At 36.7% G+C, this 17,972-nt stretch overlaps 1 protein-coding gene across 1 annotated transcript in view; it reads left to right on the plus strand.

The window, feature by feature from the left end:
- The window catches only part of DOCK3 (dedicator of cytokinesis 3), a 539,924-nt gene that overhangs the window by 392,306 nt on the left and 129,646 nt on the right, over window positions 1-17,972 (plus strand). Inside the window, exons 10-12 of the mRNA XM_047095185.1 lie at window positions 9,869-9,950; window positions 14,901-14,961; window positions 16,248-16,395. Coding sequence (XP_046951141.1) covers window positions 9,869-9,950; window positions 14,901-14,961; window positions 16,248-16,395 — 291 coding nt within the window. The remainder of the gene's footprint in view (window positions 1-9,868; window positions 9,951-14,900; window positions 14,962-16,247; window positions 16,396-17,972) is intronic.

Here is a 17,972-nt window from a genome sequence, read left to right on the forward strand (position 1 = left end):
GTACTGTGTGTTGTATGGAAACCAATTTGACAATAAATTTCATTTAAAAAAAGAAAAAAACTTCTTGAAAAAAATTTAGAATTTTTAAATACTTTAAAATTTTTAGTACTTAGGAAATCTTTATTGGCTCTTGTTTCTTGAGATTATTCCTGGGCTTTCTCAGTCTTATTCTTTAAAAGCTTAGGGAGGGGAGGGTGGGTGATGGGTATTGAGGAGGGCACCTTTTGGGATGAGCACTGGGTGTTGTATGGAAACCAATTTGTCAATAAATTTCATATATATATATAAAAAAATAATAAAAAAAATAAAATAAAATATAAAAAATAAAAATAAAAAAATAAAAGCTTAGAAAATGTCGAGTAAAATATCTGACAGATTTAAGTATTCATTTGACTTTCAAGTTGACTCAGTCTTCTAGCTTCCACTCAAAAAACAATCAGGATTCTCCTGTGTGTATTTATTTTGGTTCCTATAAGCTCTGCTCTTCCCATCAGGATTCCCTCTTGACATATAATGTGTTAAACAGAAAAACTTTACCTCATTGAAACACAGAAATAGCAGCAGAAATAGTGACACAAACAAGTTAATAAGTATAAATAATGTATATTCTGGTATCCATAGAGGACTCATGTCGTTACAATACTCATGCCAGATCTGTAGGAGTGTGTGTGTGTGTGTGTGTGTGTGTGTGTGTGTGTGTGTGTGTGTGTTGTATAGCAGACCATGAAAAAACATGGGCAAATGGTATTTTTCTTACATCTCTGAATATATATTCTTCCTACTCTATATCATGCCAAACAGAGAAAAACATGTGCAGTGAGTAAAGGAATGAAACTTAAAAGGACATAAATGTTCACATTCTGAACAAAGAACTGGAAAGCACAGAACAAAAGATTATCAATGTAAATGAGGGTAACGAGGGAGGAGGGGAACAAGATCAGAAAGATAACTCTTTCCAATGAAAATTTGGAGTACTCCTGCCAGGTTCCCGCTCATCGCATGAAGCAATGTATGAGAAGATGCTGATTAACTCTAAAGTGTAGTAACATGTTGATAATTGCTCTCATCCTGTTCAAAACCTTGGTGTGTGTTTGTTTCATTTCCATTTTGCTGTGTAGAAATTCCAAAACGTAACTGTGAAGACTGGAAAGCCTTAAGCACTGAATTCCTGGAGACAGGGATGTTTGTTCAAAGTTTGTTTTGCTTGCCATCAGATCCTACTAGTGAGAGTGAATTTTTGAGGCTATCCTTTTCTAGTTAGTAGAATATGCATTAAGAAATCATGATTAGATTATGTTGAGTATGATCTTTCATAAAAGACAGTCATTTTTCTATATTCCTGCCAAGACAGTGTTTTTACATGAAGCCTTAGAGAGCAAGCACATCTGAGCATTTAAGTCTTTCCCATTTGCATAGTAAATAAATTGGAAAACATTGTAATAAATAAATAAGAAAACATTAGGTCATGTTATCAGTGATTTGCTCTTAAATGCTTTATTTTTCTATGGTAATGCTTGACCACATATTTAAGTACAGTAAGATAAATTACAAGGTAGCATTTTTTCTATATACTTGAGGAAAGAGTTCTTAGCCAAACTGTTTTTTTTTTTTTTTTCAGCTCTCACTCATTTACTAGTTTCTTTCAGAACTACTAGGTCTGGGTTACTCTTGGGAAGTTACAAAGGACCTATCTATGAAGGGTGCATTTGTCTATACCAGACAAAAGAACTGTTCCTGAACTCAGAGAAGCAGCCACTGCTCTAACATTGCTTATTTGGCATCAAGGGCTAGCATGATTACTTTCCTCTGACACTCCAGACTGCTTGACCTTCAGCTGAGAAATATAAAAGTGTGGCACTTCTTTAGGCCCCATAGATTAGCAAAACACGTAAGAGTCAGAGTCGCTCTTCCTGCCTCTCAACTTCCCCACACGCATGTACACCTTTCTTAGAAGTATTATGACTTGAATGTTGGAGACGGCAAAGATGAACTGATTTAGCATTGTGCTGTCCTGTCAGCGGGGCCTCACCCTCACTGCACCCCCATTTATTCATCTACATGCTTTTTATTGTTAGCATTGAGAGCCCAATCCTGGCATGCGAGCATAAATCATTAGAGAAAACAACTGTAGCTTCCCACATAACTGATCCTTAAGTTACCATTTAGTTCCAATTTCACGAGAAGTATGTTATTTCTAAAGACCCTTTAGGGGCTGCACAATTAGAAAAATGCTATTATAAATGTTCAAGAATATGGGATAACACATTTACTCCTGTGTCTCTTTTGCTTTTCGAGAAAATGAAAAGAATCTGTTTCCTGGGATTGTTTGTCATTTGAGTCTCTGCTTGTTCCAAATCAGGCAAACCATGGTTCCCATCACCTCTCAGTCTCTTGGATGTGAATGCCATAAACTTCAAATAGACTAGGTGTCACCAGCAGAGCTGGAATGAGAGTTTGGCATAAATTTTCTAATCAAAAGGGTCAGGTGCCCCATGTGGGTAATAGGGATTATGGGGCTAGCGGGATTTTCTTCATGTAGCACCTCTGGGAGCCTAATCAAACAGATTCAGATTAGAATTGCAACTTGACCATTCTCTCTCTACTTTCTGATCTCAAGCTAGGAATTTTACCCCTCTGACTCTGTTTCTTCAGAGATGAAATACCAATTATGAGGATTAAACACAAGAAAAAAGGCAAGAAAAGAAACACTTTAAACAATGTCTGGTATATAAAAGATGCTCATTAAGTAGCTGCCGTTGCTGCTGCGACAGCAAGTGATAAGGACCTGGGGCTGCATCTTCCACCCATCTCTTTTCCCTGAGCTTTAGACTTGGGCTTTTTATCAGCCTGTTTTTGGTTCACCTACATATCCCACAGAGACTTCAAATTCAGCGTACACATCTGAACTTTATATCTTCCCTGGTTGACACCAGATGCAATCAACTGCTACATGTGGTCAGCTTATATCTCACATCCATTCTCTGTCTTCTGTTCCTAAAAAGCATCATAGCTTGATGGGGCTGCTCCAATTATCCTGCGAGTATTTTCTATATTACCAACTTGCCTTCAACACTGTGGCCCTAGTGATCATTCTAAAGATTTAAGAGATCAACATTGTTTCTCATAGTTGAACTTTCCTGGCCTCTATAAGGCCCATAATGAGGTTTTCCAAACTTGGTAATCCTAACAACTGAGACTTTAAAAAAAATACAAATTCTTGGATTCTCTCCAGAAGTCCTCTTTGAGTCCTTTCCTCTGGAGATTCTGATCCAGAAGACCTGGGATGGAGTCCAGGAATCTTCATTTTAATAAACTGCCAGTTATTCCTGATGATAGCCAAGTTTGGAGAACCCCCACATGTAAGTCCACACTGTGGATTTGTCCACTGTGTTACATAGCACTTTGATCACTCCCCACCTTTCCAGTGCCCTCCTAATTCATGCTTGGAGCCTTCCCACCATCAAGTTGCCTCAGACCTCTGAGAGTGTGCATTTGAAGCACTCTCCTGAAATCTCCTTCTCTTCATCTCTAACTACCCCTTACCAAAGCTGAAAGCCTGGCAATATTGCAAGAATCCTTTACGGTATCTCCTTTGGGCAGCCTACCCTAGTCCCAGTAGAACTTGTCAGCAGTCCCTTTCTATGTAACTATAGCATTTTCACATTGTGTTGTAATTTTTGCTTTATGTGGGTCTCTGAGTAGACTCAAAGCCTTGAGGATAGGGAGGGACCATTTCATTTCTCTATTCCCAGTATCCAACTCAGTTTCTGAAATATCCTAGAGGTTTATGAATGCTGGTTGAAAGAATGAAAAGGAGAGAAGAAGGCTGGAAAGAATCCTTTGAGTTGTACTAGTAGTTATAAAATATTCTTTGGAGCCCTGAAGTATCTCAGGGACAGGTAGTGATTGGTTAGCAAAGAGGCCTAAGTAGGGAGGACTCCTCCCTCTGTTCCGCTTCCCCCCACCTCTGATTCAACCAAAGTAGTTCTCTTTATAAATCTTTCATATATTGAACAGTGTAAGGTTTAATTGAAAAGAGAAAAGCTGATGCTAAAAAATTTGAAAACCACAGTAGTGATTTGCCTCTATGAAACCACTTTATATGCATTTCTGTTGTTGTGCTTCAGAATGCAGTGGGGAAACTTGAAGAACTTGAGAAATGAGCCAAGTGACCTAAATTGGAAAATGAATCTATGAGGAAATACTAGAGGTTTTTTAATCTGTTGGAATGTACTGTGTAGTACCACCTTGGGGCTACTTGTCCATTTTTAAGCACCTGGGAGGTTATCATGAGAAAGATGCTAAATATTTGCCATCCATCTCCACAGAGGACCAAATGGGAAACATGAAGATTAGTTGAAAGAGTTGAGAGAATTCCTTTGAATTTATTTGAGGAGCATGCTTATATTTCCAAAACAGAGTCTTCAGGAAACACTCTCCCTAAATATCAGAGACCGTTTCTGCTTCAGCATAGACTGGAACATCATTGGCAGTCACCGAACATTTGCTTTGAGGGATGCATAAATTACCACCCATAGAGATGTGTATGAATGTGTGAATTAGAATTTTCATAAAATCAAGTGATATTAAAATTAAGACACTAGTAGACTTGTCACAGATTCAAATTATGGAATTCATTTGTAGCAACTTGCTCAATAATGTGAAGTTATGAAATTAATGTAGCTTCATATACTATTCATGCATAGCTTATCATAAAGACAACTAAATGCAGAGAAGCTCTCTTATAATGTTGCTTATTAAACAGTAAGAATTTAACACCATCTCTTTTTTTCTTTTGAAAGAATTGGAGTTTTCTCACCCATATTTAAGGGAAAAACTGATATTTTGCTCTCTTATAGAAGATGTTTGTAAAACCTCAAGAATAAATTTTACTCTTTTGGCCACAGTTCCTTTCATACCTTTGGGAAATCTGTAGCTCCGGTTGGCAAATAGATTTGATCAGCATTTATCAAACTTTGTACAGATTCCCTTGCCTTACACAAAAGCAGCTTGTGGGGTCACATGTCACCTGTCCCACTTGGTATTTAAAACATATAACATTTTAAGCCTCTGTGAAGTCCTAGAGGATAGACACCTGTTTAACTGTATTTAATTCAGAATTTCCCGCTTTTTTGACCACTTCAGGAAACATTGGATAGATATTTGCCTTCAGATACTTTGAATGTTAATAGAAAGCATCATTTGGAAATCTTGCCATTCACAACTATGTGGATGGAACTAGAGGGTATTAGGCTAAGTGAAATTAGTCAGAGAAAGACAAATATCATATGACTTCACTCATTTGAGGACTTAAAGATACAAAGCAGATGAACATAAGGGAAGAGAAGCAAAAATATAAAAACAGGGAGGGGACAAAGACATAAGAGACTCTTAAATATGGAGAACAAACAGAGGGTTACTGGAGGGGTTGTGGGGGGTGGGGTTTGGGGGGCTAAATGGGTAAGGGGCATTAAGGAATCTACTCCTGAAATCATTGTTGCACTGTATGCTAACTAACTTTGATGTAAATTTAAAAAGTAAATTAAATAAAAAAATTTTTTTTAATTTTTTTTTCAACGTTTATTTATTTTTGGGACAGAGAGAGACAGAGCATGAACGGGGGAGGGGCACAGAGAGAGGGAGACACAGAATCGGAAACAGGCTCCAGGCTCTGAGCCATCAGCCCAGAGCCCGACGCGGGGCTCGAACTCACGGACCGCGAGATCGTGACCTGGCTGAAGTCGGACGCTTAACCGACTGCGCCACCCAGGCGCCCCAAATAAAAAATTTTTAAAAAAGAAAGCATCATTTGTTTATCATACCCAAGAAGCTAGCAAAACAGGAAACAATTAGATGTATTCCCAAAGCTCCATGAAATGAAAAAACAGTTCTTTTTTTCACAAATTGTGAAGAAGGCTAGGTGAAACCAGAAGCATGAAAGGCTCTAGGAAATTTGAAGGTCATGTGGGCACTATAAGAACTCGGGCCTCCTCTCACTGTTGAGGAGAAAGATAAGTTCTTGGATTCTGATAGGACCAGCAACCTGCCACTCAGGAATTTGTTTTATATACCCTTTTATCTTTGGACCAGAGCTTGATGTAGCCTCTCCAAACGACACACCTCTCTGTGGGTATCTAGCAGCTCCAAACAGCAACCTCCCTGATAGACGTCTGCCCTTGAGAGATTCACAGAGATTGGTAGTGTGAGAGTATAGCCGTTGCAGGTGTTCCTTCAAAGATGCAGAAGTAATGATACGTTCTCTTGAAAAGACATAAACTTCCTAAAAATACATTTATACTCCTGTATCAAGTTAAGAGCTAACTGGGTGGTTGTTAAATGCATTATACACATGTTGGGATAGATCAACTACAATAACAGAAAAATGTTACTTTGATGTGCTTGTTTCCTGTTTCTCTGATAAGCTTCAACTTTCCGTTACTAAAACTACAAACTTATTTGTATCTACACCTATTGTTTCCTCCTGTGTTCTTTCCTTGATTCTCTCAGTTCTTCTAGGACGTGGGAACCTTTTTTTCCTTTGCCGATTATTTTCTGTCTTTCCTCTGTCTTCAGTATCTCATCTTCTTCTAACATTGTCCTAATATAAGTCACCTTGGGTGCCTGGGTGGCTCAGTCGGTTAAGCATCTGACTTTAGCTCAGGTCATGATCTCACAGCTCATGAGTTTGAGCCCTGTGTCGGGCTCTGTGCTAACAGCTCAGTACCTGGAGCCTGCTTCGGATTCTGTGTCTCCCTCTCTCTCTCTACCCCACCCCTGCTTGTGCTCTGACTCCCTCTCCTTCAAAATAAATAAACATTAAAAAACAATTTTAAAAAAAAGAAGTAAGTGTCCTTTGGTGCATCCCATCTTTTTTTGAAGTCAGGTTGTTGAACTGCAATTTGCATGTAGTAAAATTCACTCTTTTTAATACATCCTTTGATGAGTTTTGACAAATTTATAGTTGTGAAACCACCACCATATTCAAGAAGTAGAACCTTTCATCACCCCAGAAATTTCCCTCATGCACCTTTGCAGTCAATCCCTGCCCTCCTTCCTCAACCCTGGCAACTCCTGATCTGGTTTCCATCCTTACAGTTTTGCCTATTCTAGATTATAAGTGAAGATATACAGTATATGGTCTTTTGTGATTGATTGGCTTCTTTCACTTAGCATACATTTTTGAGATTCATCCATATTATTATATATCTCAGTAGTTCTTATTGTGAAGTAATATATATTTTTATTAACATAAAATTATATATTTTATTAATAAATAAAAATATTTATGTATTTTATATAATATATATATAATCCACCATTGTGTGGATATTCCATTATGTGGATTGTCCAATCATTTCCTTTTGGACATTTGTGTTCTTTACAGTTTCTATTAGGAATAAAGCTGCTACAGATATTCACTTTTGGTCTTTGTGTGGACATAAGTTTTCATTTCTGCTGAGTAAATACCTAAAAGTAGAATTGTTGGGTCATGTAATATGTTTAACTTTATAAGAAACTCTCAGACTATTTTCTAAAGTGGCTGTACCATTTTGTATTTCCCTCAACAGTTTATGAGAGGTCTAGTTGCTCTACATTCTCACCAGTCCTTGGTATATCTAATCTTTAGTTTTAGCCATTCTAATAGGTGTATAGTGGTACCTCACTGTGCTTTTAATGTTCGTTTCTCTAATGATTAATGTTTTCTTAAGCTTATTTGCTATCCCTGTATGTTCTTTGGTGAAGATCTGTTTAAATATTTTGTTCATTTTTAAATTGAGTTATTACTTATAAAGAACTCGCAGAACTCAATAGTGTGTTCTCCATACAGTCCTTTCTTAGATGAGTGTTTGTAAATATTTTCTCTCAGTCTATAGCTTGTCTTTTCACTTTCTTAAGAGTATCTTTCTAAGAGAAGATGGTTTTAATTTTGATAAGTACAGTTTATCATTTTGTTGTGATTCATGATATTTTCTTAATAATCTGAGATCACAAATATTTTTCTTTAATGCTAAATATAGAAATAATAAATGTGAGTAAAATATAAAAATGTACTTGTCTTCATTTTTTTCCTGTGTTTTCTTCTTACAGTTTTATAGTTTTAGCTCCTATATTTAGGTCTATGATCCATTCAAGTTAATTGCCTTGTAGGCAAGGATCACGGTTTAGTTTTTTTCATATAGATTGTTAAGCATGATTTGTTGAAATTACTATGCTCCTTTGATGAATTTTGGTGCCTTTATTGATAATTGTTTGTGTGTGTGTGTGTGTGTGTGAGTGTGTGTACACATGTTAATAAAGACCTCCCTCAACCCAACATGCCCATTCAGCTATAAATTCATCACTTCCACCTTTTCATAGTTTTTCACTGAAGAGTAGTCTAGACTCACTGTTTCTGCCTTCTCACTTCTTACTTGTCACACTGGGTTCTTTCTCTACCATTCCACTAAAACAGTTATTGCAAGAATCACACTAGTCTCTTTTCTGAACTGTCAGGGACACTCTTGTGCTTCTCTCATTTGATTCTCAATGGCCTTTGACCTCAATGATCCCTCCCTCCTCTTTTGGACATTTTCTTCCCTTGACTGACATAACATCCCACCATCCTCCTTATTTTTGTTGGTTTTCTGTTTGTCCCCATTGTCTACTTTGCTAGCTGTATTTCTCTTGCCTACTTCCTAAATATCAATGTCCCTCAGGATTCCAACCAAAGCCGTTTTTTTTCTTCTCCTTCTGTGTACATCTTCTCCTTATTCCCATCCAATCCCCTGGCTGAAAAAAATCTCAAGTTTACATCTGGCCCAAATAATTTCTCAGCTTCATTTATGCATATTTAATTGTCTACCAGGACCACAAGCTCTATGAAAAAAAGTACCTTGTATGTATCTTGTTCCCATTTGTATTCCCATGTTTAGCACACAGAATTTAACAACTATTTGTTGACTAAATGAACAGATGAATACATGAACAAAGTAAGCAACCTATGAAGTTGATATTAATTCTAGTACAATATTTTAATATTTACCTTTTTACTGATACCACGTGTATGTAGTGAGTACATGACTGTGGGCACAGGAGAAATAAATTACTTTTAGAATCACATACTTAGTCTTTGCCATGGCTCAGTTTTCCTGTTGCAGTTGGTGGGGAGCCTTGGGATGAAGAGGTGGGAAACTGAGCCTGGGCAGGAGCAGGCTACAGTGAGAGAGTGAAGAGACACCTCTCCAGATGTCACAAACACTCTGTCTCAGGTTTTTTAATCCAGTAATTTCCTTCAGGAATTAAGGAATAACTGTGTTGTTTGGGGAATAAAATATTTTAATGACCCCATTAAATGCTGATGGTAACTTTAGTTATAATACATTATTTCTCTTTGACTTTTTGCCCAAATTTTTGTAAGTCCCTATAACATTTTTTAGTACTAAAATTATTCTTAAGAGTTTTATAGGAAGACGTAAACTGGGTAATGTAGGTTCTTTTGGCTCTAGTATGATGAACATTTTTATGATCCATGGTTCAATCAGAGAATGTGTATGTTTGTTATGGGCTTAGCGTTATGACTGGAGCTTTGGGTGTATTTGGAAAAAAATACTAGATACTATCTTCATTTTGCCCCTCAGGGAGCACACACCTTTAGGGAGAGAAGAGCCACAACCAGCAAATAAACAACAGCTGTTAGGTAGTTTATAGTGTCCAGTGCATGCTGCTTGGCAAGAAGAATAGTGTCCTGCCATTAGACATGTACTTTTGGCCTTGCCTGTCACTATGAGCTGTTCTGAAAGTGTTTAGGGTTTCTCTATAAATGCCCTTTTTATTTGTTTTGGAGCATGTGGTCCCTTACATTTCTCTGTCTCTCTCTCCTACATTTCAGTGAGCGGTTTCTGGTGAGACTGAACAAGAATGGTGGGCCAAGGAACCCAGAGAAGATAGAACGAATGTGTGCCCTTTTTACAGTATGTGCAAATTCTCTTTCCCTTCACTGCTGTTGACTCTAGCCAGGGGCCTCCTGTGTGGATATTGTCACCCTGGAAACAAGCATTTATTCTTCTCCACACACTGGGGAGAATAGGACTTGATTTATGTTTCTATCAGGTTTTAATGAAATATTTAAAGAAAACTGAAATCAGCCACAATTTTTAATTGAACTTTTTGTTAAAGAAATATAATCAAATACATTTTACTAGTGTAGATTTTATAAGCTATTTAATAGAATAGACAAAACCTGAGAGAAGTCTTTCTTACTTTTCTTATTTAAGGCCACTGGGAATTTCTCTGATGTAGAAGTATAGTTTCTCTAAAGGCATCCACCAGATTTATAGCTTTGCAGTTTTTTAGTGAGTGCAGAGTGCATAGAAAGAGAGACAAACTAAGTAGTTCATCTCTCTCACATACCAAATGGAGGGTCTTTTCCTGCTATTATCTATACTTTCATTTTTTCCAAATAACCATGCTGTCATTGATGGTCTCTAAGACCATAGGCATCAGCTCAGAGAAGTCTTATTAATCTGCTTATGGAAAGTGCTCAGTCTCACAATACCACGTTGCCTTATGAATTCTTCAGGTTGATTCTGATTTACTAAATGTTTTTTATTTAGTTAAAAAACTAAGTGTTCAGCTTTGTTTATTTCAGTTAATTTATTTGCTAAAGGAAAAAACAAGACTATGTTACAATTTTAAACCAGTTTTGACTCTCACGGATTCTTTAATCTGCTTCAGTGATACTGAGATACATTAAGACCCATTAATGAAAGGAGGTGTGATAGTCTCACAGTGCCATTGCCCTTATGTGTGGTGCATGGTTGATAGGTGACAGTCAGGTAGCTCAGAGCTTACATTGTGCCTCTTAGACACAAGTGGGACTTATCTAAGGATCCGATATGTGACTTTCTCTGAAAGATAAAATTGGATTTGTTTACCTGACTTTTTTGTTCATTTACCACAACTTTATCTTTCAAAATCTCAATGTTACTGCAGAATCAGAAGCCACTTTCACGGGGATAGCTTCTAGTGAAAATGCTCCAGATATACAGAAAGATTTATAAGACTAGTAAAGATAAAGTGATTTTTTTAATCCATCTTTGAATCTCCTAAACCTTAGGAGATAATACGGGAAGAAAGCAGGTAAAGCAGACCTATGAAGGCAGTTAAGGGAGGTGCAGTGGTTTAGTCTGGGAAAATCCACACTGTTTCTTCAGTAGGAAAGAACAAGGGAAAAAGTACAAGTTGCAGTTCCTTGGATTTAGGTTAGAATATTGGGGGAGAGCTTCTGAAGTGAGAGTGTCTAAACACTGAGATAATCCTCTGGGGCCATTTTTCTGAAACAATTAGTAAGAAATGAGACACGCATCTGTCTACAATGCCTCCGTGACTATAGGAGGTCTTTCTGGATCCTGGCTCTCTGATATTATTTGGTTAAAGCAGCAAAAGAAATCATTGATTCCTTGTTCTTTGGCATCAGAGCTTTGTGCATGTGCTATCCTTGAATATCATGAGTGCAGTCCTTGTCTCTTGAAAAATGAACTTAATTATGATGATGTTTCAATGTAATTACAGTAAATCAAAAATTTCATTTCGCAGCATTTTAATTATCTATATTGGCCCAGAGGCCTAAGCTGTACTCTGACTTTATAAATCAAAGATGCACATAACATTCATGATGTGCTCTTATTCTGCCACAATGGGAAGACACAAGGCTGCTAAAAATACCACTTCTATACTTCCCTTTGCACTATAGCCCTGGATTTTTTTAAGATCCCAAGAAGTGATTTGAGAAATTTTTACAAAGCACATGAAATTTTTGAACAAGATCGTCTTAGCCAGAATTTTCATGTTTAACTTTAAGTTATATGAAGTAATAATTTTGGTGGAACCTATTTTCTCACTTAAGACTTGAGTTCCTCCAGTGAGCTAAAGGAGTTTTAAAGATTGGCATATGTGCTACAAAGTTTGAGAGTAAATGCACAAAAATGCAGCCAAAGCTGTGGTCGATGCCAGGCTGTTAGCTTACCTCAACATCAAGAAGAGAGAACCATACAAACTGCAGTTTTGCAGGATTACATAAGCAGACTTCAGAGCCACATTACAGACCAGCACATTACTCATGGTTCAACCCTGTTCTCTGTAAAACCTGTGTTTTTTTTTCTGACCTTGTTAGATTTCAGAGCTTCCTGTCCGGGAAGAATTTTATCCAGAAGGAGGTGTTTCATATTTATGTGAATGTCTAATACTGTGAGGATTTTGCTAACTTTCATGATAAACAGTGGCTATGAGTGTATGAGTGTGTGAGAACATGTCTGTGAATTTACTCATTATTCAATACCCAGTGATTCACACAAAGTGCCTGGCAAATACTAGGGCCTCCATAATGATTTGTTACATAAGTAAATGAATATGTTCATTTTTTATTATATTTGAGTGACCAAGTCAGAAAATGAACTTGTGCTGTTTTCCCTGCTTTCATTGGCATTAGATTTTCTACATTTATTTATACTCTTCTGCTTCTTCTGTAGCATAAGTATGAATAAATTGGCTTTGTTTTATATTTGTAAATCCCATTATCTCTACAGAAAAAGGGCAGTTCAGGCACAGGAAAGTGAGTTGACTTTTCCATGTTTCAAATGGAACATCATTAACTGAGTCTAAGATGCTGAACCCCGAGTAGGATTGGAGTGTATATGCTCCAATGAGTAAATCTAAATTCTTATTCTGCTCACCAGATGAATGGTGGGAATCTCTCCTCCCATCTTGGTTTTACAGGACTTGTAAGTATTTTAACCTGGATAGTCATACTTGGTACTTAGTCTTAACGACTGTATGTTTACTAACTCTGTGTTAACTGTGTTTAACCATACACTTATGTTTAATGTGATAGCTTTCACATTGAAATTTGACATTGAAATTATGTGGGACTGACAATACTTTTACTTAAAATGGTTTTTTTTGTACTGAATATTACCATTACGTATTTATTCACTTCAAATAAATACCACACAGAGTTCTGGGTACCATGTACAACATGGTCAGAAAGGGCCCCTACTTGGAACTACTTGGACAATACCATAAACTGTATTTAAGTTTTCTTTCTTCCACATACTAAGAGCCAAGAGAGAGGCCCTGTGCTCATGTGTACAGCTGATCTGATTATTGTTTGATCATCTTTGGTAACTGGCTTGAATTCTGAGATGTAAGGATTAGTAATTAAACTGGTTATTTGATAGTTTGGATTAACACAGTCCAAGCTATGTAGAAGGAACCATTTCATTTTGAAATGTGTCAAACATTTCTATATCTTTCAGTAAATAGATATATTTCAGTCCCCTCAAAAAAACACATATAAGTGGTAATCTGTTTTTTAATTTTTATTTGTTATTTAGTAGCCATTTTTAATGTGTCAAAATACAGTGATATTTTGAGGATGTCGTTTTAAATTACATTTCTAAATTAAAGAAATTGGTGAAATGGAACCTGAACCATACTTTTTCAATATCAAAAGACATCTTTCATGTAAAAATATTTCTTAGTGTTTCCAGAGATACCAACTCATGTTAAATTATTTTGTAATCTATTTCATTACAAGCACGTTTCATTATTCCGTCAAGAATTTGGTGAAACATCATAACCATCTAGAATCTAAAAGTTTCAATTTCACCCTTGCACATTACTTTTTAATGTCTCCTTTCCTTTGGTATGTTTTGGCCCACTCCATAGGGTAGAGCTGGGACTGCGGGGAGGCAAGCAAAGCCCAGGACCCTGAGAGTGAGACCTCCTTATTAAACTTTGCACCTTAGGTGCCTTGCTTGCCTCACCCTGGTCCTAACCCTGCAACAAGGTATAAAAATAAAGCAAACATGGAGACTCTGGATCTCAAAGCTCATTCGAAATTATAACTGTCACTTGATTGTCCCTTTCCTGGATTTACTAAAAAGAAAAAAGCAAAGGGGACCAATCAGAAGATGAAAGATAGGAAGAAAAGGAAACGAAGGGACCTTTTCTTTAGAAGCAAAAGGGAAATCTTGGAAACCTGTCCCATTAAGGACAGAGGTTATTCCATCAATCATTATGAATTCACAACAGTATCTCAGAGTGAGCAGTGGTTGTTGACCTGGTTAAAAGTCTGAAACAGAGTATATATTAAAGAGTGTGTTATTACTTTAAGTACAATTGAAGTATAAATACATAATCATGATTTTTATAATGATAATTTTTATTTCAAAATGTGTTCTTAGCATAAATAATATATAAAATCATTTTCATAACTCTAATTTTATAAGTTCCTGACTGGATCAGATTTGTTTACTTATAGGAAGCCCTTAGAATTTTCCAGATAAGATTATTTTCAGCGTTATACTTTAGTATGGATGATGCATATCTCAAGTTAGAAATGGACATCCAATTATTGAGGTTTCATTAAGGCTAAATTAGTCTCTTCACAAGGGAACATATCTACTATATAATAATCATTGTGGACAACAGAACAAACATAAAATTAGTAAAGAATAAGCTTAGAATTTTAGTCATTAATAAACTGATTGGTGTTTTCCCATTTTTTTCCTGCATTGAACGCTCCTTTTGTTATATTTTCATGTGATATTAGAATAAACGTGGATAAGGCAATGTCAAGATGATTTGTAATGTGAAAACTCTTGTAGATATTTGTTGGGTGTTCTCAATAAAAGCTGGAAAAATATTATCAATAAGATAAACTCCCAGAGGCATATAAGATATTCAAACTTTCACTGCAGGAATCTTATAAACACTAAACCTCTATGTGCTTTAGTCCCCCTCCCCATCTATAACATCTGCTAAAAGCAACAAAGGCAAATGATTATGAGGTTCAAAATGAATTTTTATTATTTTCTGTGTATTTATTACCTTAATTTACTTGCTTTCTTTTCTTTCTTTAGGATCTGAGCAGCAAAGATATGAAGAGAGATTTATATATAGTTGCACATGTGATACGAATAGGTACTGTCGACCTTATCCGTTCACATGACTAAGACCAGTCCACCTTGGGATAAGTATCTACTATGTTTGAGCTCTATCATCTCCCTAGCTCTTACCTACAATGTCAGGTCTCAGGATGAGCATCTAGCTTGTATTGGAACTCTACCTTAGGCTCAGCTGCTCTGGTAGCTATGAATTTGACATAAATGAAAGTATTTTTTTCACTTAAAATCTTCTGCTCCCTACTTGGTTTTGGACCCAAGCTCTTTATTTCAAGGGGTCTGATTTTTCATATTCTTTCTATCACAATGCCCTGCCTTTGTACCAGCTTTCCATTTCAGAGATCTTACAGCGGGTTACAGGCTTGCCAACTTAACTGGTGGTGAATGGCCTTTGTTGGATTTTGTATCCAAAAGTATGTATCTGTGCTATTTTCCAGTAAATTACTGTCCTTGCTGCAGTAGATGTATAGTATATCACTTTTACCACACCCAAGATGAAAACAGTGATTTTTGCTACTGTTCCGTGGTTGATTTGCTCAGCTTTATTTCAGGCGTATGACATAATTTGGAGGGTATGACTAACCAAGTCTTCCTTGATAGGTTTGGATTCTGGCATATCTTGTACATTTTTGTCAAAGAATATTTTTTAATCCTTTGCCAACAAAACACCTATTTTGCTATACTTTTGGGTTCTGTTTTGCTGTACTTCATAAGCATTTGCTGAGGTTCCAGTTTGGTTTTTGCAAGTCCTCTTGCCACTATAGGCACAGCCTTGGTAGGCAGGAGAGGCAAGCTCCCATTCACTTTCTGAGACTACTTTGGCTCCAGCAGTGGTTCAGGAGCAGCTGGAAGAATAACATATGGTTGTTTGGTTGGAAGAATAACATGTTGTTACTATCTTTGCATACATAGTTTTTACCTGGCAGCTAAAACATTAAACTTTGTATCCTTAATATGCCTAAGAAGTTTAAGTCTGTTAACACACTGGTTTTTCTAAGAAATTTGTAAAACCACTGTTTCATTCTAATATTATTAATAAATGGACTGTTGGTATTAAGGTAGATAATAAGTATGATCGATTGAATGTGGTGCAAGGGAAGAGCCCTGGCCAAAGGCTTGTTTGGCATTCCTCCACATACAGATTCTGCATCCTCGGATGGCTCCCTTCAATCCTAAATTAGTCTTCCGATTTAGTGTATCTCTAAGCTAGCACCTATATTTCTGGCATCCTTGGATGACAATCAGGCGATACTGGAAAGGAGCATGGAGTTCTCAGTGTGACTGGTGTTTCCTGCTGTGCTCCAGGCCGGATGCTCCTGAATGACTCAAAGAAAGGCCCTGCTCACCTGCACTACCGGCGACCATATGGCTGTGCAGTCCTAAGCATCCTGGATGTTCTACAGTCGCTCACAGAATTAAAGGAAGAAAAGGACTTTGTTCTTAAGGTTTACACGTAAGTAATAAACATCAAAAATATTAATAATTTGCAACATAAGGCATTCCAGCACTACCCTTGAGAGCAGCAGCGTTCAAGCTTTGTGGGACACAAAACCACCAGAGTATGTAGGATAGGGAGTTTTTTGAAAATGCAGAGATTTTGATCTAAGGTTTGGGGTGGGGCTCAGGAAGCTATATTCTTAGAAAGTTTCCCACGTGATCCTAAAGCAGCTAAATTTGGAAAATTCTATCCTAAGCTAGAAGTCTGGCAGTATAATCTTCTAAACTGCCTCTTCTATTTAGGATTAACCAACATTATTACATATTTATAGAAAAGCTAATAATGCAATTTCTTATGTGTTTTGGATGTAAGAGTCATCTTTGTCTAATACTTGCCCCCTAGCTATTGTAACTGAGGTAGGTACCAATGCAGATTGCTTCAAAGAATGATCACGAGTCAAATTGCCTGTCTTTAAAGAAAAACAAGTTTTTCTGAGGAGCTGTGGCTTCACTCTTCACATCTGGGACCACAGATCCATAAGTCACACCCAGTTAGCCCTGGCATTATTTTTAGTGTTCAACAGCCAATGAATCTGCCTTATAGAAGCAGTGCATCCTCCTCCTGATTCTTGTTAAGCAATAGAAAAAAACAAATGAAGAAAAGAAACATGGAATTGAGGCATATCATCAGTCTTTTCAGGTAGAGACTTAGGAATGAATAGTAGTGCTGAAAACATGATCAGCGGAGAGTTTAGTGAGTTTTCAAAGCAAGTGTATTTCTAACTATGAGAATTAAAAAAAAAAAAAAAAACAATTATCTGTCCTCTATGGTTTTAACCCAATACTGTTTTCCCAAATAAAATCTAATACTGTCAATCACCATGTTAATATATCTTCACCATAATATTGTATGGATATTTTTCTGTATTATCTGTTATGATTCAGGCATAAAATGAACTTACTTCACAATTACACTTAATTTGGGCCTTTATAAAATCAACCACACTTTTATTGATTTCAAAATAAAAGTGCAGACCCCCTTATTACATATTTTGCCATAAGTACTATTCTGTTCAGAGTTCTGTACTTTATGGGATGAGGATCTTTCTTTGGAATAGTAACCTAAAAAGGAAATTTTGGTGGGTTTTCTCTTCCTTTCATGCATCAGTCACAGACTTGCTCCATATACCAAGTCTCTTCATCGATAGCTGGTGGGAACTGCTTCTTGAAACACCTTCCTCCCTTTGAAAAGGACTAAACAGGAATCCAAAATCATCATCATTATCTTTTACTCCACTCTATCCTCCCCAAGGGCAAGGAGTTTATAGATAGCACTCCTGAACTGCATCTCTTTGCATGTATCAGCTGTTCCTTGCTTCAGTGCGAATTCTCATTGTGGAGAGGGACTTGCACAGCATCTCTCTTGAAATCATGCTGTCAGGCTTAATTGGCCTAATTGCTTCTAAAACAACAGAAGATGGTTACCAAAAAAGTTTTTTGAAGGATAATAGAGTCAAAATGTAGGATAATTTTTCCATTTGAAAATATTAAGACTGTCAGACAGACTTCCCAAATGCATGTTTGTGAAATTGA

The sequence above is a fragment of the Lynx rufus genome, unplaced genomic scaffold (assembly GCF_022079265.1).
Source record: "Lynx rufus isolate CCGP_SWC_20201006 ecotype Redwood Valley unplaced genomic scaffold, mLynRuf1.p SCAF_4, whole genome shotgun sequence".
In the NCBI taxonomy this organism is placed as follows: Eukaryota; Metazoa; Chordata; class Mammalia; order Carnivora; family Felidae; genus Lynx; species Lynx rufus.